This window comes from Pseudophryne corroboree, chromosome 7 (assembly GCF_028390025.1).
Source record: "Pseudophryne corroboree isolate aPseCor3 chromosome 7, aPseCor3.hap2, whole genome shotgun sequence".
In the NCBI taxonomy this organism is placed as follows: Eukaryota; Metazoa; Chordata; class Amphibia; order Anura; family Myobatrachidae; genus Pseudophryne; species Pseudophryne corroboree.
In genome coordinates, this window is record NC_086450.1 from 358965197 (window position 1) to 358987502 (window position 22306).

At 46.5% G+C, this 22306-nt stretch overlaps 1 protein-coding gene across 1 annotated transcript in view; it reads left to right on the forward strand.

Annotated features, from left to right (window-relative positions):
• The window catches only part of OTOA (otoancorin), a 367382-nt gene that overhangs the window by 287531 nt on the left and 57545 nt on the right, over positions 1–22306 (forward strand). The window contains exons 24-27 of the mRNA XM_063934462.1: positions 7587–7774; positions 15416–15571; positions 18811–18953; positions 22125–22261. Of these exons, the coding sequence (XP_063790532.1) occupies positions 7587–7774; positions 15416–15571; positions 18811–18953; positions 22125–22261 (624 nt within the window). The remainder of the gene's footprint in view (positions 1–7586; positions 7775–15415; positions 15572–18810; positions 18954–22124; positions 22262–22306) is intronic.

Genomic DNA, 22306 nt, shown 5'->3' on the forward strand with positions numbered 1-22306 from the left:
GAACCAGCTAAATCGTGCTATAGATCCAGCGAACAATAGTCTGCTTCGAAGCAGGAGCGCCAACCTTGTTGGCTGCATACAGAATAAACAGCGAGTCAGACTTTCTGACTCCCGCCTTTCTGGAAACATAAATTTTCAAAGCCCGGACTACGTCCAGCAACTTGGAATCCTCCAAGTCCCTAGTAGCCGCAGGCACCACAATAGGCTGGTTCAAATGAAACGATGATACCACCCTAGGAAGAAATTGGGGACGAGTCCTCAATTCTGCCCTGTCCATATGGAAGATCAAATAAGGGTTTTTACATGACAAAACCGCCAATACTGACACACGCCTAGCCGAAGCTAAGGCCAATAGCATGACCACTTTCCACGTGAGATATTTTAGCTCCATGGTCTTAAGTGGCTCAAACCAGTGGGATTTCAGGAAATCCAACACAACGTTAAGATCCCAAGGTGCCACCGGTGGCACAAAAGGAGGCTGAATATGCAGCACCCCCGGAACAACGTCTGAACTTCAGGCAGTGAAGCCAGTTCTTTTTGAGAGAAAATGTATAGGGCCGAAATCTTGACCTTTATGGATCCTAATTTTAGGCCCATAGTCACTCCTGACTGTAGGAAGTGCAGGAATCGACCCCGCTGGAATTCCTCTGTAGGGCCTTCCCGGCCTCACACCAAGCAACCTATTTTCGCCATATACAGTGAAAAAGTCTTGCTGTCAAGTCTTTCCTAGCCTTTATCAGCGTAGGAATAACTGCATCCGGAATGCCCTTTTCCGCTAGGATCCGGCGTTCAACCATGCCGTCAAATGCAGCCGCGGTAAATTTTGGAACAGACAGGGCCCCTGTTGCAACATGTCCTGTCTGAGAGGCAGAAGCCCTGAGTCCTCTGAGAGCCTGCAGCTCCGAGTACCGAGTCCTTCTTGGCCAATTCGGAGCAAAGAATATTGTTTTCACTCCTCCTTTTATTACAATTCTCAGCCCTTGGGTATGAGAGGAAGAGGAGGGAATACAGAGACCGACTGGAACACCCACGGTGTTACTAGTGCGACCACAGCTATCACCTGAGGGTCCCTTGACCCGGCATAAAACCTTTTTTAGCTTTTTATTGAGGTGGGACGCCATCTAGTCCACCTTAGGCAGTTCCCATCAATTTGCAAACTGCGTGAAGACTTCCTGATGAAGTCCCCACTTTCCCGGGTGGAGGTCGTGCCTGCTGAGGAAGTCTGCTTCCCAGATGTCCACTCCCGGAACGAACACTGCTGACAGTGCGCTTACTTGATTCTCCGCCCAGCGAAGAATTCTGGTGGCTTCTACCCTCGCCACCCTGCTCCTTGTGCCGCCTTGGCGGTTTACATGAACCCCTACGGTCTGACTGGATCAGAACCGGTTGGTCGCGAAGCAGGATCTCCGCTTGACTTAGGGCGTTGTATATGGCCCTTAGTTCCAGGATTTTGATGTGAAGGCAAGTCAGTTGACTTGACCACAGACTTTGGAAATTTCTTCCCTGAGTAACTGCCCCCCACCCTCGGAGGCTTGCATCCGTGGTCACCAGGATCCAGTCCTGAATGCCGAATCTGCGGCCCTCGAGAAGGTGAGCACTCTGCAGCCACCACAGGAGAGACACCCTGGCCCTGGGGGATAGGGTGATTAACCGATGCATCTGAAGAGGTGATCCGGACCACTTGTCCAGTAAGTCCCATTGGAAGGTCCTCGCATGGAACCTGCCTAAGGGGATGGCCTCGTATGATGCCACCATCCTTCCCAGGACTCGAGTGCAGTGATGCACTGACACCTGTTTTGGTTTTAATAGATTCCTGACCAGTGTCATGAGCTCCTGAGCTCTCTCTATCGGGAAATAACCCTTTTCTGGTCTGTGTCTAGGATCGTGCCTAGGAGAGGCAGATGAGCTGTAGGAACCAACTGCGACTTTGAAATATATAGAATCCAGCCGTGTTGCCGTTACACTTCCAGAGAAAGTGATACGCTGTTCAGCAACTGCTCTCTTGATCTCACTTTTATGAGGAGATCGTCCAAGTACGTGATAATAGTGACACCTTGCTTCCGCAGGAGCACAATCATATCCGCCATTACCATGGTGAATATTCTCGGGGCCGTGGAGAGACCAAACGGCAACATCTGAAATTGGTAATGACAGTCCCGTACCGCAATTCTGAGGTATGCCTAATGAGGTGGATAAATGGGGACCTGAAGGTATGCATCCCTTATGTCCCGATTCACAATAAAGTCTCCCCCTTTTTAGGCTTGCACTGACCGCTCTTAGCGATTCCATCTTGAACTTGAGCCTTCTCAGGTATATGTTCAGGGATTTTTAATTCAATATGGGTCTGACCGAACCGTCTGGTTTCGGGATTACAACATGGTCTAATAATAACACCCTCTTGTTGAAGGAGGGGACCCTTGACCACCACCTGTTAAAGATACAATTTGTGAATTGCAGGGCCGTCGGTGAGGGGGCATCTTCTCACAGTCCAGCTTGTATCCCTGAGACACAATATCTATTGCCCAGGGATCGAACAGGGAGTGAACCCACTTGTGGCTGAACTTACGAAGGCGTGTCCCCACCGGGCCTAGCTCCGCCTGTGGAGCCCCAGAGACATTGGTGGATTTTTGTAGGGGCCGGGGAGGACTTCTGTTACTGGGAACTAGCTGCCCGGCTCTGACAAGAAAGGACGCCCCTCAGACATTCTTGTTTCTTTATACGAAAGGCTGCATTTAATAATGTTGTGTTTTCTTAGGCTGTGCAGGAATATAAGGCAAACTAGCAGAATTACCAGCTATAGCTGTGGAGACCAGGCCCGAGAACCCTTCTCCACACAATCCTCAGCCTTCCATATGCCTCTTAAGTCGGCATCATCTGTCCAATGCATATTCTACAGGACACGTCAAGCAGAGATCGACATAGCTTTGACTCTAGGACCCAGTATACTCATGTCTCTTTGGGCATGCTTTATAACTATATATCTATCACTTAAGACAGCATCTTTAATATATTTATATTGCAGATTAGGGTCTCATCTCTGCTGATAAGGTACCTGTCCACGCTGCCACAGCGCTATAAACCCATGCCGACACAATCGCCGGTCTGGGTAGTATACTAGAATGTGCACGCTATCTGCAGGATCCCTGAGAATAGCAAGTGCTACCGTCTGTGCAAACAGGACACCCCAGGGGAAGATTCTCAACATATCCTGGCCCTAGTGGGGAAAGGATACAGCCTGAGAATTCTCTTGTGGGAAGCTGCCGTCTCTTGTCTGGAGATTCCCGCTCTTTTTCCTCATGAGAGGAGGGAAATTTACCTCAGCATTCTTCCCCTTAAACATGTGTACTCTCGTGTCAGGGACAGATGAGTCATCAGTGATATGCAAATCATCTATTATTTCAATAATCATATATTGAATACCTTATAGCCATCTTGGCTGTAACTTTGCATTATCGTAGTCGACAGTAGAGTTAAACTCCATGTCGATACCAGTGTTTATGGATAGTGAGCATTGAGAGACTCTGAAGGTCTCTGTGACATAGGGACAGACATGGGTAGATTTCCTGTCTGTTCCCTAACCTTTTGTGCAATAAATTCACCTTAGCACTTACACATATCCACACAGGTGTCGGCGTTGTCGACGGAGACACCCTCTCACACACATATCCGCTCTGTCACCTCCTTAGAGGAGCCTTTTACCTCAGACATGTCGACACACGCGTACCGACACACCACACACACAGGGGATGCTCTATTTGAGGACAGTTCCCCAACAAGGCCCTTTGGAGAGACAGAGAGAGAGTATGCCAGCACACACCCCAGCGCTATATAACCCAGGGATTACACTACAACTCAGTGTTTACCCAGTAGCTGCTGTATATACAAATTTTGCGCCTAAATTTATGTGCCCCCCCCCTCTCTTTTAACTCTTTGTGTACCAGGATACTGCCGGGGAGAGCCTGGGGAGCTTCCTTCCAGCGGAGCTGTGAAGAGAAAATGGCGCTGGTGTGCTGAGGAAGAAGGCCCGGCCCCCTCAGCGGCGGGCTTCTGTCCTGTTTCTGACTAAAAATGGCGGGGGTTTTACACATATACAGTTTTCCAGACTGTATTATGTGTATATATTGCCAAAAGGTATACTTATTGCTGCCCAGGGCGCCCCCCCCCCAGCGCCCTGCACCCTACAGTGACCGGAGTGTGTGGTGTGCAGTGGGAGCAATGGCGCACAGCTGCAGTGCTGTGCGCTACCTTAATGAAGACTGGAGTCTTCTGCCGCCGATTTTATCTCCTTCTTCTGTCTTCTGGCTCTGCAAGGGGGACGGCGGCGCGGCTCCGGGAACGGACGATCGAGGTCAGGCCCTGTGTTCGAACCCTCTGGAGCTAATGGTGTCCAGAAGCCTAAGAAGCACAAGCTAGCTGCACGCAGGTAGGTTTGCTTCTCTCCCCTCAGTCCCACGTAGCAGTGAGTCTGTTGCCAGCAGATCTCACTGAAAATAAAAAACCTAATTAATACTTTCTTTCTAGCAAGCTCAGGAGAGCCCACTAGGTGCATCCAGCTCTGGCCGGGCACAGATTCTAACTGAGGTCTGGAGGAGGGGCATAGAGGGAGGAGCCAGTGCACACCAGATAGTACCTAATCTTTCTTTTAGAGTGCCCAGTCTCCTGCGGAGCCCGTCTATTCCCCATGGTCCTTACGGAGTTCCCAGCATCCACTAGGACGTCAGAGAAAACTGTTTACGGTGAGATTTTGACTAAGTGCCAGTTTTGACTATGCGTCTTTCCTTGAACTCCCCAGAGCCCAGAACCACCAATTTTGACTATAATTACTTGCGATTTTGACTATATACAATTTTGATATACTAGAAACTAGATTGTACATAATATAGTCAAAATTGCCTTGCCTGCACAGTCTATTTTTTCTTGCGATACCGACCCCACGGGAGCACGCATCGGTATCGCAAGCTATATACACACGGTGCGATATGTGCTAACTTTTCTTACGATTTTGACTATATAGTCAAAATCATAAGCATACATTGCACCGTGTGTATGCACCTTAACACAAATTAGATTGACACAATCAGAACAATTTAGTGACACAGACATTCCAAAGTTTGTACAGCTGGCTTGAAGCACATTGACAATTCCAGTAAACAGCTCTAGTCATTGTTTGCTTCACGTAATTTACAGAAAGTTTGAACCATCCACCACTACTTTTACTCATCTGTGCTAATTATTTTAGGGAAAGTACAAAGATAGGATTTTTAAACTGCTCATTCTAAAGATGCGTACACACGGTGCGATGTGCATAGCACCCAACATTGACTATGCAATGTGACCGAAGCCTGGCACCACCAATATAGTCAATGTTGGGCTGCCTGCACAGTCTATTTCACTTGTGATGCTGACCCACGGTCGCTGTGTATACACGCTGTGATATGCACTACATTTTCCTGCGATATGGACTATATAGTCCAAATCACAAAGAAAATCGCACCTTAACATTGAATTTAAAAGCACACATTTATAATGTGGTTATTGAATGCTTAAATCCGTTAGAATGTTTCACATATTTACACATTAAATATGTGTATATTTCAGCTCAATTATTGTTTCCCATAATGCCATACTTATCTACTTTCCCAAAATGGCTGGGGAAAAGAAGGCAAGTTGGCTCGCTTGACTGGGTGGGGCGATGGCGTAATTCCCACTAAATCGTGTCATCATAGCCATGCCCCCCACTGTAATGCTGTAATTTGGGCATTGTATAGTAGGTGTGGGGCTGCGATGATGCAATCGCACCTCCACGCCCCCACACCGCCCACCTATACCGATGCCCCCCCCATCCTATTGAGCTCACCTGGCTGAATCCTCCAGGAGGCAGCCAGAAAATCGACAAGGATGCATAATGCCTGTTTGTATCATTAACTGTACATTTGTAGCATGGCTCCATAGATAATAGCCAACCAGTTTACACTGAGTAATTGCATGCAGACAAGTGCATCTGAAATGATGTACATACAGTACATGCAGTGAATAATAACTGGATTACAGTTCTATAATATCTGTAAACAAAATGGGAGATATTCTGTGAAAAAGGATTAATGGAATTTGGTGTGTACACACATATATTGTGTGAAATTGTATAGTCTTTCCATCAAAGGGAATTTCAGCAACATTTACAGATTGTTTTACTTCTATAGTAAGTCCACATTGGTTTATAGTCTAACTCATACTTGCCTACTTTTGATAAAGCATTTCAGGGAGACTGTGAAAGTAACACCTATCAGTGCGGACGTGTACTGCTACATCTGAGAGGTGTGTCATGAAAATGACTTACATCCAAATGTAAATGAGCCCCAAAGTTAGTAAGATCTACTTGTTGAAGAAAAGACTCTTCTATTTTGCAGGATTTGTTTGGTGTATTGTGCTTTATAAGAGGTTCCATATACTGTAAGTGGCCATGAGAAACTTTTTTTAAAATGCATGTAGCCATAGGGATCATTGTGTCTTATAACCAATGCAGGGAAATGGCACTGATGTTCCAATTTGAATGTATGTATCTCTGATTTATTTTTTCCTCCAAGAATGTAACAGCTGCATAATGGGGTTAAGGTGCAATCAGGGAGATTGCTGGTCTATTCAGGGAGTCAGGGAGATTGCTGCTATTTCAGGGAGTCTCCTGCAGAATGAGGGAGGGTAGGCAACTATGGTCTAACTTTTTCCATTTATTTAACATTAAAAAAATAATAATAATAATGTGATGTGATATGTGTCATTTACTTTGTCAGTCCAGAACCTTATTGTTATATAGAGAATTTACACATCACTATAGTTGGGCTGAAGTATAGTTTTGTGCCCAAATCATCGGGAATGCTGGCCACGCCCCCAGAGTTATGTAAACTGGGGCATCCACGCCCTCCCTGTTAGGCCTCTCCCCTGGAATTATGTGTTCTGCTGAGGCCACCCGCCCCCCCCTTTCAGATAGGTCATGCCCCTTTTAGCTTTGGTGCGTGGTGAAGGCTATTTATCGTAACGGGTGTCACCAACCCCAGTGCCGCCACTGGGTGGCTGCCAATCACAGTATCTATAAATTTGAGTTGGTCCTTGATCACCAAGCTGTGCCACCCATACATGTGCCCCATGGCACCCAGTTTGGGAACCACTGATTTAATCCAACATTTCAGGACTTCTTAATAAAGGAATATTAAATGTTCTGAAACAACAGATTTACTGGAGCTTTATGAACTTGTGTCTATTTAAGCCGGGCACTCCCCACTGCTGTCAAGCTTCCCAGGAGATTGTATTAAATACAGGTTGAGTATCCCTTATCCAAAATGCTTGGGACCAAAGGTATTTTGCATACCATAGTGAGATATCATGGAATATTTGGATATTCGGATATGGGATACTCAACCTGTAATATGATACAGATGGAACAGTATCTCTGTCCTTTAGCATTGATGAGAGATTAGTATTTGTTAAAAAAATGAATTGTTTTCCTAAGTGAAAAAAATCTCTACTGTATCAGTATATACAGTCACTGCCATTGTCTCTTCCAAATGAGATCATATGTGTTCATATTTCAGAGTGTATAGGCACCACAGTGCCATCTGCTGGCCTTATGATGATACTGGGTGAAGCCAATTCCTTCTGGTCCTCCAAGGAGCTGCAGTGCATGACCCCAGACATATTCACCAAAAGTGTTCACGTGCTCAGCAGCCTGAGAAGCTTCAGTCAGCCTCAGCTGGTTGTGTTGAAGGATAAAGCTAAAATGGTACAGTAAATGTTTTCTCATTTGTGTATAGACAACACAATTCTGTGTCTCAGTCATAGATATAATTGTAGTACACATATGTAGTATCCAACATATGGGGCGGGATTCAATTCTTTTCACCCCTTTCCACACCCGTTCTATTTCTGCCCTCAGGGACGTTGTATCATCATTTCAGCTCGCTACCCCCGGAGTAGCGATGCACACAACCCTTTACACAGCTAAACCTGATTACTATGGGAACAATATGCGCGATAACGGAGATCATTTTAGAAAGGAAATTGGGCGTGATAGATCATTTGAATCTCACCCATGGAATCTTTTATGCCTCAAACAACCATACCAAGAGTTACAGAACATTGGCATAGGAGAGGAAAAGTTTGCTTTTGCTCAATGATAGTATTATACCACCATCACAATGTGCCAGTCACTGTGCTAAGAGCTGCAATTAATACCCCTTCAACACTGCCAAAAATAACCCGGGTTATGGCACATGAACGCGCAGTAATCTGGGTTATTGTGCAGCGTGAAGGGGGTCAGGGGAAATATCCCGGGTCGAGTAACCTGGCATTTCCATCCGTTGCACCCGGAAAGGACCCATGTACAAATCCCGGGTGCGACCTGCTATAACAATGTGAAAGCCATATTACTAAAGAGAATATCAAGGACTGATGTAGGACAGATCATTTTTGACTGTAATTTCATGTATTTTGGGTATTAATCTCCAAACACAAGAAACATTGGGCATATGTTGCTCAAAAGAAACAAACACATAAATATGACATGTATGTTCGCAGTCACATGTGCACAACTGGCTTACATCTGTTTGCATAGTATATGTTTCTACACCTCCGTGTGGATAGCATACGTATCTATACCTCTGTGTGGGCAGTGCATGTGCCTCTAGTGTATATATCTACACCATTGTGTGGGTAGCATATGTGTAGCATATGTTGGTAGCATACGTGTCTGCACCTCTGTGTGGGTAGCGTTTGTGTCTGCGCCTGTGTGTGGGTAACATATGCCTCTGTGCCTCTGTGTGGGTAGCGTACGTGTCTGTGCTTCTTTGTGGATAGCATACGTATCTATACCTCTGTGTGGGCAGTGCATGTGCCTCTAGTGTATATATCTACACCATTGTGTGGGTAGCATATGTGTAGCATATGTTGGTAGCATACGTGTCTGCACCTCTGTGTGGGTAGCGTGTGTGTCTGCGCCTGTGTGTGGGTAACATATGCCTCTGTGCCTCTGTGTGGGTAGCGTACGTGTCTGTGCCTCTTTGTGGATAGCATACGTATCTATACCTCTGTGTGGGCAGTGCATTTGCCTCTAGTGTATGTATCTACACCACTCTGTGGGTAGCATATGTGTAGGCACTTCTGTGTGGGTAGCGTACGTGTCTGCACCTCTGTGTGGGTAGCGTACGTGTCTGCGCCTCTGTGTTGGTAGCGTACATGTCTGCACCTCTGTGTGGGTAGCGTATGTGTCTGCACCTCTGTGTGGGTAGCGTACATATCTGTGCCTCTGTGTGGGTAGCATACGTGTCTGCGCCTCTGTGTGGGTAACATACGCGTCTGTGCCTCTGTGTTGGTAGCGTACATGTCCGCGCCTCTGTGTGGGTAGCGTACATGTCTGCTCCTCTGTGTGGGTAGCGTACGTGTCTGTGCCTCCATAAGGGTAATGTACGTGTCTGCGCCTCTGTGTTGGTAGCATATGTATCTGCGCCTCTGTGTGAGTAACGTGTCTGCACCTCTATGTGGGTAGCATAGGTGTCTGCGCATCTGTGTGGGTAACATACGCGTCTGCGCCTCTGTGTTGGTAGCGTACGTGTCTGCGCCTCTGTGTCGGTAGTGTACATGTCACATATGTATCTACCCCATTGTGTGATAGCATATGTGTCTGCACCTCTGGGTGGGTAGTGTATGTGTGGGCGCCTCTGTGTGGGTAACATATGCCTCTGTGCCTCTGTGTGGGTAGCGTACGTGTCTGTGCCTCTTTGTGAATAGCATACATATCTATACCTCTGTGTGGGCAGTGCATTTGCCTCTAGTGTATGTATCTACACCACTGTGTGGGTAGCATAAGTGTAGGCATTTCTGTGTGGGTAGCGTATGTGTCTGCACCTCTGTGTGGGTAGCGTACGTGTCTGCATCTCTGTGTGGGTAGCGTACGTGTCTGCACCTCTGTGTGGGTAGCGTACGTGTCTGCGCCTCTGTGTTGGTAGCGTACATGTCTGCACCTCTGTGTGGCTATCATACGTGTCTGCGCCTCTGTGTGGGTAACATACGCGTCTTTGCCTCTGTGTTGGTAGCGTACATGTCCGTGCCTCTGTGTCGGTAGTGTACCTGTCACATATGTATCTACCCCATTGTGTGATAGCATATGTGTCTGCATCTCTGGGTGGGTAGTGTATGTGTGGGCACCTCTGTATGGGTAGCTTATATGTATATGCACCTCTGTGTAGGCAGCTTATGTGCCTGCTCCTCTGTGTGGGTAGCGCACTTGTCTGTGTGTCTGTGTGGGCAGCTTATGTGTCTGCACCTAGTATATGTTTCTACACCTATGTGTGGGTAGCGTACGTGTCTGCACCTCTGTGTGGGTAGCTTACGTGTCTGCATCTCTGTGTGGGTATCTTACGTGTCTGCACCTCTGTGTGGGTAGCGTACATGTCTGCACCTCTGTGTGGGTAGCGTACATGTCTGCACCTCTGTGTGGGTAGCGTACGTGTCTGCACCTCTGTGTGGGTAGCATACGTGTCTGCACCTCTGTGTGGGTAGCGTATGTGTCTGCACCTCTGTGTGGGTAGCGTACGTGTCTGCATCTCTGTGTGGGTAGCATACGTGTCTGCACCTCTGTGTGGGTATCTTACGTGTCTGCACCTCTGTGTGGGTAGCGTACGTGTCTGCACCTCTGTGTGGGTAGCGTATGTGTCTGCATCTCTGTGTGGGTACGGTACGTGTCTGCACCTCTGTGTGGGTAGCGTACGTGTCTGCACCTTTGTGTGGGTAGCGTACGTGTCTGCACCTCTGTGTGGGTAGCGTACGTGTCTGCATCTCTGTGTGGGTAGCGTACGTGTCTGCACCTCTGTGTGGGTAGCGTACGTGTCTGCACCTCTGTGTGGGTAGCATACGTGTCTGCACCTCTGTGTGGGTAGTGTACGTGTCGGCACCTCTGTGTGGGTAGCGTACATGTCTGCACCTCTGTGTGGGTAGCATACGTGTCTGCACCTCTGTGTGGGTAGCGTACGTGTCTGCACCTCTGTGTGGGTAGCGTACGTGTCTGCACCTCTGTGTGGGTAGCGTACGTGTCTGCACCTCTGTGTGGGTAGCGTACGTGTCTGCACCTCTGTGTGGGTAGCGTACGTGTCTGCACCTCTGTGTGGGTAGCGCACGTGTCTGCACCTCTGTGTGGGTAGTGTACGTGTCTGCACCTCTTTGTGGGTAGTGTACATGTCTGCACCTCTGTGTGGGTAGCGTATGTGTCTGCACCTCTGTGTGGGTAGCATACGTGTCTGCACCTCTGTGTGGGTAGCGTACGTGTCTGCACCTCTGTGTGGGTAGCGTACGTGTCTGCATCTCTGTGTGGGTAGCATACGTGTCTGCACCTCTGTGTGGATATCTTACGTATCTGCACCTCTGTGTGGGTAGCGTACGTGTCTGCACCTCTGGGTGGGTAGCGTACGTGTCTGCATCTCTGTGTGGGTAGGGTACGTGTCTGCACCTCTGTGTGGGTAGCGTAAGTGTCTGCACCTCTGTGTGGGTAGCGTACGTGTCTGCACCTCTGTGTGGGTAGTGTACGTATCTGCACTTCTGTGTGGGTAGCGTACGTGTCTGCACCTCTGTGTGGGTAGCGTACATGTCTGCACCTCTGTGTGGGTAGCGTACGTGTCTGCACCTCTGTGTGGGTAGCGTACGTGTCTGCACCTCTGTGTGGGTAGCATACGTGTCTGCACCTCTGTGTGGGTAGCATACGTGTCTGCACCTCTGTGTGGGTAGCATACGTGTCTGCACCTCTGTGTGGGTAGCGTACGTGTCTGCACCTCTGTGTGGGTAGCGTACGTGTCTGCGCCTCTGTGTGGGTAGCATACGTGTCTGCATCTCTGTGTGGGTAGCATACGTGTCTGCACCTCTGTGTGGGTAGCGTACGTGTCTGCACCTCTGTGTGGGTATCTTACGTGTCTGCACCTCTGTGTGGGTATCTTACGTGTCTGCACCTCTGTGTGGGTATCTTACGTGTCTGCATCTCTGTGTGGGTAGCGTACGTGTCTGCACCTCTGTGTGGGTAGCGTACGTGTCTGCATTTTTGTGTGGGTAGCATACGTGTCTGCACCTCTGTGTGAGTAGCTTACGTGTCTGCACCTCTGTGTGGGTAGCGTACGTGTCTGCACCTCTGTGTGGGTAGCATACGTGTCTGCGCCTCTGTGTGGGTAGCGTACGTGTCTGCATCTCTGTGTGGGTAGCGTACGTGTCTGCACCTCTGTGTGGGTAGCGTACGTGTCTGCACCTCTGTGTGGGTAGTGTACGTGTCTGCGCCTCTGTGTGGGTAGCGTACGTGTCTGCATCTCTGTGTGGGTAGCATACGTGTCTGCATCTCTGTGTGGGTAGCGTACGTGTCTGCACCTTAAATAAATTATTTTCTCTGACGTCCTAGTGGATGCTGGGGACTCCGTCAGGACCGTTTGGATTGTCCACGGCACCCAGGGTCTTTACCAAGGTAAAGGCCGAAATGATGATCCTTCTTCGAAGAGAAGGCGTATTAATTATCCCTTACTTGGACGATCTCCTGATAAGGGCAAGATCCAGAGAACAGCTGGAGGTCGGAGTAGCACTAACTCAAGTAGTGCTCCAACAGCACGGGTGGATTCTGAATTTTCCAAAATCCCAACTGATCCCGACGACACGTCTGCTGTTCCTAGGGATGATTCTGGACACTGTTCAGAAAAAGGTATTTCTTCCGGAGGAGAAAGCCAGGGAGTTATCCGAACTCGTCAGGAACCTCCTAAAACCAGGGACAGTGTCTGTGCATCAATGCACAAGAGTCCTGGGAAAAATGGTGGCTTCTTACGAAGCGATTCCATTCGGCAGATTCCATGCACGAATTTTTCAGTGGGATCTGCTAGACAAATGGTCCGGATCGCATCTGCAGATGCATCAGCGGATAAAATTGTCGACAAGGACAAGGGTCTCTCTGCTATGGTGGTTGCAGAGTGCTCATCTGTTAGAGGGCCGCAGATTCGGCATACAGAACTGGGTCCTAGTGACCATGGATGCCAGCCTGAGAGGCTGGGGAGCGGTCACACAAGGAAGAAACTTCCAGGGCGTGTGGTCAAACCTGGAAACGTCTCTTCACATAAATATACTGGAACTAAGAGCAATCTACAATGCTCTAAGCCTGGCAAAACCTCTGCTTCAGGGTCAGCCGGTGTTGATCCAGTCGGACAACATCACGGCAGTCGCCCACGTAAACAGATAGGGCGGCACAAGAAGCAGGAGGGCAATGGCAGAAGCTGCAAGGATTCTTCGCTGGGCGGAAAATCATGTGATAGCACTGTCAGCAGTGTTCATCCCGGGAGTGGACAACTGGGAAGCAGACTTCCTCAGCAGACACGATCTTCACCCGGGAGAGTGGGGACTTCATCCAGAAGTCTTCCACATGATTGTAGTCCATTGGGAAAGACCAATGGTGGACATGATGGCGTCCCGCCTCAACAAAAAACTGGACAGGTATTGCGCCAGGTCAAGAGACCCTCAGGCAATAGCTGTGGACGCTCTGGTAACACCATGGGTGTACCAGTCAGTGTATGTGTTCCCTCCTCTGCCTCTCATACCCAAGGTACTGAGAATTATACGGCAAAGGGGAGTAAGAACGATACTAGTGGCTCCGGACTGGCCAAGAAGGACTTGGTACCCGGAACTTCAGGAGATGCTCACGGAAGATCCGTGGCCTCTACCTCTAAGAAGGGATCTGCTTCAGCAGGGACCGTGTCTATTCCAAGACTTACCGCGGCTGCGTTTGACGGCATGGCGGTTGAACGCCGGATCCTAAGGGAAAAAGGCATTCCGGAAGAGGTCATCCCTACCCTGGTCAAAGCCAGGAAGGAGGTGACTGCACAACATTATCACCGCATTTGGAGAAAATATGTTGCATGGTGTGAGGCCAGGAAGGCCCCGACAGAGGAATTTCAACTGGGTCAATTCCTACATTTCCTGCAAACAGGATTATCTATGGGCCTCAAATTAGGGTCCATTAAGGTTCAAATTTCGGCCCTGTCGATTTTTTTCCAGAAAGAATTGGCTTCAGTTCCTGAAGTCCAGACTTTTGTAAAAGGAGTACTACATATACAGCCCCCGGTTGTGCCCCCAGTGGCACCGTGGGATCTCAATGTAGTTTTGGATTTTCTCAAATCCCATTGGTTTGAGCCACTCAAATCGGTAGATTTGAAATATCTTACATGGAAAGTAACCATGCTACTGGCCCTGGCTTCAGCCAGGAGAGTGTCGGAATTGGCGGCTTTATCGTATAAAAGCCCATATCTGATTTTCCATTCGGACAGGGCAGAATTGAGGACGCGTCCTCATTTTCTGCCTAAGGTGGTATCAGCGTTTCACCTGAACCAGCCTATTGTGGTGCCTGCGGCTACTAGCGATTTGGAGGATTCCAAGTTGCTGGACGTTGTCAGAGCATTGAAAATACATATTTCAAGGACGGCTGGAGTCAGAAAATCTGACTCGCTGTTTATACTGTATGCACCCAACAAGCTGGGTGCTCCTGCTTCTAAGCAGACGATTGCTCGTTGGATTTGTAGCACAATTCAACTGGCACATTCTGTGGCAGGCCTGCCACAGCCTAAATCTGTCAATGCCCACTCCACAAGGAAGGTGGGCTCATCTTGGGCGGCTGCCCGAGGGGTCTCGGCATTACAACTCTGCCGAGCAGCTACGTGGTCAGGGGAGAACACGTTTGTAAAATTCTACAAATTTGATACCCTGGCTAAGGAGGACCTGGAGTTCTCTCATTCGGTGCTGCAGAGTCATCCGCACTCTCCCGCCCGTTTGGGAGCTTTGGTGTAATCCCCATGGTCCTGACGGAGTCCCCAGCATCCACTAGGACGTCAGAGAAAATAAGAATTTACTCACCGGTAATTCTATTTCTCGTAGTCCGTAGTGGATGCTGGGCGCCCATCCCAAGTGCGGATTGTCTGCAATACTTGTACATAGTTATTGTTACAAAAAAATCGGGTTGTTTATTGTTGTGAGCCATCTTTTCAGAGGCTCCTACGTTATCATACTGTTAACTGGGTTCAGATCACAAGTTGTACGGTGTGATTGGTGTGGCTGGTATGAGTCTTACCCGGGATTCAAAATCCTTCCTTATTGTGTACGCTCGTCCGGGCACAGTATCCTAACTGAGGCTTGGAGGAGGGTCATAGGGGGAGGAGCCAGTACACACCACCTAGTGGTCAAACTTTTAAATTTTGTGCCCTGTCTCCTGCGGAGCCGCTATTCCCCATGGTCCTGACGGAGTCCCCAGCATCCACTACGGACTACGAGAAATAGAATTACCGGTGAGTAAATTCTTATTATTTCACATGTATTAATAATAATGAATGTCTGTTTCTGGTATAATCAAACCTTACTCTAAAAGGTTTGGGGTCCGGTGTCAGAATGGAAATGTTATCATATCACATCGTTGGGACGGATTGCCACCGCTCTAAGTGTCAATGAGCTGGACGAGCTGGACCTGTCCTCTATAGATATGGTTGCTGCACTTACTCAGCAGACAGAATGGACTGTGCGTCAGGTGAGTTTGTTTGCCATATGCATTATTTAATCACTTCTGTGTTCAACCAAAATAGAAAACAATATGTTTTCTTTTTGGTGTAAGAAGCAACTGATGTATCGCTAAAAAAGACATTTACCCTATTTAACAATGGGCTTTATATAAATAACCGTAAATCCAAATTCTAGAGATACCTGACATTATTAAATCCATCAGGTCCTACATTCATTAATAGCAATGGTCTCCAGTATTGAGTTAGCCTCCAGTACTTAGTATTTGCTGTACGTGTTCATAAGGCCATCTTACATGACCCAAGTTGTTGAAGAATTTCCACGAGGTCCGTTCCGACAAACCTAGTTATGCAGTAGATCGCCTGGAGGAAGCTTCCCTAGATGGGCGAGTAATGTCAGGAATGAATCCAGCTGCTTTCCAAATCAGATGCACCTGACACATTGAGCATTGGTATATATGAAACCATTAACCACGTTAGCTGAGCCATCCTTCACCTCAGCTTCCATCTTGTAGGAAGCATTTCCTGTCATCACTTTAGTGTTTGCATGATAACACAGCTATGGCTTCCCTTTCTGAGCAATTAACTTCTCTGTTGCTGACCATTGTTTTTTGCCTGAGTATATCCCGGCTGGTATCTGGACGATAGATCTACACTATCTACGTCAACAGTCAGTAGGTTGACCCCATATGGTCGACATGCATTAGGTCGTCATGTGGTCAACACACACATTGTTGAGTTTTCACATGTTTTTCCAACATTTGCTTCATTTACTATCCACTACAATCGGGAGTAGTGGAGAGCTAAGCTGTAGCAGAGCATGTGGTCACAGAACTTGAAATATACAAGATTTGGACAAAAATGTGTCAATAATTTTTTTTTTGTGTCGACCATTGTCATGTCAGTCCTTTTAAACCTGTCGACCCTCTATTGTTTGTAACTGCCAAACTAATGCATGTCTACCTAGACAATGTAGCCCGCACCACAGCAATTGCACATTTGGGCAGTTTAAAAGAGCATCTATATTGAGGTCTTAAAAAATCTAAGTATAGTAAATATATCTATCTGTGCATTGTGAGTCAGGATATTTCCCGTTCTGTTATGTAGTAGATGACACAGTTGTTGTTACTGTCTGTAATACTGTGTATGTTTGGCTGTTATCAAAGCACCATCCTATAACCACACATATTATGTCTTCCAACATTGCTGGGTGATCATATCATATAACCCATTAAGAACCTAGCAATCTGATGGACCATTATGCAATAGGTAGCATCTATCCTTGTGTATCAATGCCTATTCCTATAAATTTTAAGCTTGCGAGCAGGGCCTTCCTACCTCTATATCTGTCTGTCTTTGCCCAGTTTTGTTCTATAACTGTTGTTCTAATTGTTAAGCGCAACGGAATTTGCTGCGCTATATAAGAAACTGCTAATAATAATAATAATAATAATAATAATAATAATAATCAGTTTCTTAAAGTGCCTAGGAGCTGAGCTACAATTTCTTCATAGAATCTTTTCAACTTACGCTCATTACAGCATGGTTATATCATGCACAACTCCATGAACTGTACTGGAAAGATCTGGGAACTGGTGTCATCAATTCCACCAAGGCCCTCATTCCGAGTTGTTCGCTCGCTAGCTGCTTTTAGCAGCATTGTACACGCTAGGCCGCCGCCCTCTGGGAGTGTATCTTAGCTTAGCAGAATAGCGAACGAAAGATTAGCAAAACTGCTACTAAATAATTCTTTGCAGTTTCTGAGTAGCTCCAGACCTACTCCTAGATTGCGATCAGCTCAGTCCGTTTAGTTCCTGGTTTGACGTCACAAACACGCTCTGCGTTCGGCCAGCCACTCCCCCGTTTCTCCAGACACTCCCGCGTTTTTCCCTGACACACCTGCGGTTTTTAGCACACTCCCGTAAAAAACGCTCAGTTATCACCCAGAAACGCCCCTTTCCTGTCAATCATTGACCGATTAGCAGTGCGACTGAAAAGCGTCGTTCGAACACCAGCAAATCTACTAAGTTTTGTGTTAAATAACTTAGCGCATGCGCCCTGTGTACCATGCGCATGCGCATTTAGCAACAAATCGCAGCATAGCGAAAATCGGCAACAAGCGAACAACTCGGAATGACCACCCATGTACATAAACAAGCACATACAGTACACCCTGACAGGCACAAATAACAGATAATACAGTCACTAATACCACAGTAACTAGCAATGCCTTGCTCCTTAGGAAAATTGTGTTTGTGCCCCCTATGCACCATCATAAAGTTGCAGCCACTGCAATTTCTGCTTCAGTTGGGGTTGGGAGCAGAATGATGTGGTTACAGAAGGATTACATTTCCTTCCCTCACAGTTTCTCATCCAAAAAAAGTACTTTATATTTGTTTATTTTTTTTTTCTCGGTTGTCTTTCCAAATGGGTCGACATGTTAAGCCTATGGCTATATAGCATTTTGGTGAAGCTGGCGAGCTTTGGCTCGTCCCTCATACAATCCTTGTGATCAGCGTAACTCATTGGTTCCCAAACTTTCTTGAGTAGCGGCACCCTAGAGTGTCAGCATTTATCTCCAAGCACCCCCATTAGGCCAAAAGTTTCTTATTGAGAAATTCAGCAAAAATAAATAAATGTAAGTAAATTGTGTGTACTTGTTATCCTTAGGTTCAGTTCTGTGGTGGCGGACATGTGGTCACATTTCTGCTTATCCATATATCTTATGATTGGCAGCCACTATCACTGGTTTTACCTGTGAGATTGACCATAAATAATTTGATTTAGTCCTGGACCACCAACCAATGGCACACCTGGCACCCAGTTTAGGAGCCGCAGGTGTAATGCCTACTCTTACCACCAACCTAATTAATCTGTTGCTATAGATACAATACTGTTTCAGCTCTATCAGCATTTCATACTAGTGGTATAAGCTCATAATGTGATTTGATGCTTCTACGCCACAAGTGAGGCCTCTGAAAATAATCAAGCTGTCCACCAATACGGGAGTCCTTGTTGACTTCCAATATCTAATTCTACTATTCTGTTGTTGCATAATAGTGGAAATACCCATTCAAACATCTCTGAAAATATATTTTTGGATATCTAACTTCTGAAAAAGAAATATTGTAATTCATAATAGTTCAATTAATATTATTATTATTATTATTATTATTATTATTATCATCATCATCATCTTCATCATCATCATCATCCCAGGGTATATGAATTAGTTCTATAATCTTTACAGGCAAAGTCTATACTCCATGGGTTTCTGAATGATTCTGCAATATCAATAAAAGACATGAAGAGCTATCAGCTGGCTGGACTGGGAGCGTGTATATGTAGTGCTAGTCAGGAGCAGGTAGATCAGATGGACACATTGGAGTTCCGGTACGTCTTCTTCTAACATGGTCATAGATAAGAGCCTCTATGAGATTAGAAATACTATATGTTGGGGGGCTGAGCTTGTGTGTATATGATAATACTAAAAACAGAAATTCCCTACCATATGACTGTCGTGCATTATAACAACAGTAATAATAATGAGTAAATACAAAGTATTCCTTGAATGTGAGGTAAAATTTATTCAAATTATTAGTCAGCAAAAAGCATATAAATATACTACTCAAAAAATCCTAATATCGGTATACAGTGTAGAAACACCATACAATCATTAAAAGAGAACATATTGAAAAGTAAAATAAAAAAATTAAATATACGGATGTGCAAATTCCAGTATGGTTCTGTATATAATAAGCACAGTAGGTATATATCTATAGAAATAGGCCCTTTAATGGTGCTATGATTTCCTCAGTGGGTAGGTGTCTCTATCCAATAATCCAATGTATAGATGCAGTTCTGAAGTTCCTATTATACACTGCTCAAAAAAATAAAGGGAACACTTAAGAAACACAATGTAACTCCAAGTCAATCACACTTCTGTGAAATCAAACTGTCCACTTAGGAAGCAACACTGATTGACAATCAATTTCACATGCTGTTGTGCAAATGGAATAGACAACAGGTGGAAATTATAGGCAATTAGCAAGACACCCCCAATAAAGGAGTTGTTCTACAGGTTGTGACCACAGACACTTCTCAACTCCTATGCTTTCTGGCTGATGTTTTGGTCACTTTTGAAAGATGGCGGTGCTTTCACTCTAGTGGTAGCATGAGACGGAGTCTACAACCCACACAAGTGGCTCAGGTAGTGCAGCTCATCCAGGATGGCACATCAATGCGAGCTGTGGCAAGAAGGTTTGCTGTGTCTGTCAGCATAGTGTCCAGAGCATGGAGGCGCTACCAGGAGACAGGCCAGTACATCAGGAGACGTGGAGGAAGCCGTAGGAGGGCAACAACCCAGCAGCAGGACCGCTACCTCCGCCTTTGTGCTAGGAGGAACAGGAGGAGCACTGCCAGAGCCCTGCAAAATAACCTCCAGCAAGCCACAAATGTGCAAGTGTCTACTCAAACGATCAGAAACAGACTCCATGAGGGTGGTATGAGGGCCCGACGTCCGCAATTGGGGGTTGTGCTTACAGCCCAACACCGTGCAGGACGTTTGGCATTTGCCAGAGAACACCAAGATTGGCAAATTCGCCACTGGTGCCCTGTGCTCTTCACAGATGAAAGCAGGTTCTCACTGAGCACATGTGACAGATGTGACAGAGTCTGGAGACGCCAAGGAGAACATTCTGCTGCCTGCAACATCCTCCAGCATGACCGGTTTGGCAGTAGGTCAGTAATGGTGTGGGGTGGCATTTCTTTGGGGGGCCGCACAGCCCTCCATGAGGTAGCCTGACTGCCATTAGGTACCGAGATGAGATCCTCAGACCCCTTGTGAGACCATATGCTGGTGCGGTTGGCCCTGGGTTCCTCCTAATGCAAGACACTGCTAGACCTCATGTGGCTGGAGTGTGTCAGCAGTTCCTGCAAGATGAAGGCATTGATGCTATGGACTGGCCCGCCCGTTCTCCTGACCTGAATCCAATTGAGCACATCTGGGACATAATGTCTCGCTCCATCCACCAACGCCACGTTGCACCACAGACTGTCCAGGAGTTGGCGGATGCTTTAGTCCAGGTCTGGGAGGAGATCCCTCAGGAGACCATCCGCCACCTCATCAGGAGCATGCCCAGGCGTTGTAGGGAGGTCATACAGACACGTGGAGGCCACACACACTACTGAGCCTCATTTTGACTTGTTTTAAGGACATTACATCAAAGTTGGATCAGCCTGTAGTGTGTTATTTTCACTTTAATTTTGAGTGTGACTCCAAATCCAGACCTCCATGGGTTAATAAATTTGATTTCCATTGATAATTTTTGTGTGATTTTGTTGTCAGCACATTCAACTATGTAAAGAACAAAGTATTTAATAAGAATATTTCATTCAGATCTAGGATGTGTTATTTTAGTGTTCCCTTTATTTTTTTGAGCAGTGTATAATGATGTGGCTATAGTTCCGTAACAGAAGGGAATGAATGTCACTTACCCCTACTTCACTTATAGATGTCAGTCCTATAATTAGGTTGTAGGGGTTTGTGTGAGGTGCAAGTGCACTCACATAGCCAGGCGGATTCTGGGGGGGTTTTGGCAGCAAAAATGGGGTTTCCTTACTCCTGTGACCTCAGTGGTCTGGTGTCATTACAGTATACCGACAACGGCATCCCGGCCGTCAGTATACCTGCAAAGGGGTGAGCGCAAAGAGTCCCCTTGTGGGCTCGCTGTGCTCGCCACTCTGCGCTCACCATGCTACGAGCTCTGTGGCTCATTGCGCTCGCCACAGGTTCCATTCCCACTCTACGGGTGTCGTGGACACCCACAAGTGGGAATAGCCCCTGTGAGTCGGGATTCCAGCTGTCAGTATTGTCAGCAGTTGGGATTCCTGCGTCGGTATCCTAACTGCCGGGATCCTAACCGCTGGAAAATTAACTGCATCCCTGTTGGACAACTTGATAAACCAATTCCGATCACTTCTTTGTTGGAATCGCCAATTGGTGAACCCCAAACATTGTTGTTGTTTTTTTTATACTCAACCCATATGTGAAATGCAGAATTGCTTCAAGTGATTGTTGATTTATAGGCCCCTTTACACTTAGATGCTTTCAGAGCAATGACAATGCTATGAACGTAAACTGAGCAAGGAAAAGAGATGTATAAGGGAACAAGAACAGGGATGACGGAAGAGAATTAAAGGTCGGCACTTTTCCTGACTGATGGAGTGTTAGTATACATGAATAATGCTCTAGCTGTAAATTAGGAGGCATAGCTAAAACTATAAATGAAACTGACTTCTCACGAGTTGAGTTAAGAACCTTTTGGTACTTTTTCATAATTAGTGACATCTACTTTCTCTGATCTATTCAACCACCGCATAGTGCCTATAACAAAATATATTAACTTTTGGGTGACCCCACAAAGCACTAAAGTACAGGTCAGCAATTTTTTGCACAGCCTTCAACATAGGGATATACTGGTAAACCTTGTGATTCTGGAGCGAACCACTCACTACCACTAAATAATTGAACATAATGTATAATATTTGGTCTGTCTTCCTCAGCACCATTATTTCTAGAATTGGATCTCTTCCCTGCAACCTGAACGTTTTGCAAGCCTTTAAGAAAAAAACAGAGATGATTTATGGAAGGCCAGAAACATGGGGCCATTTTATCGTGAATGATGTTGGCTACATTGCAGGTAGGTGAGGTCACTTGCTGCAATGTTTAGAAATAAACAGATGTA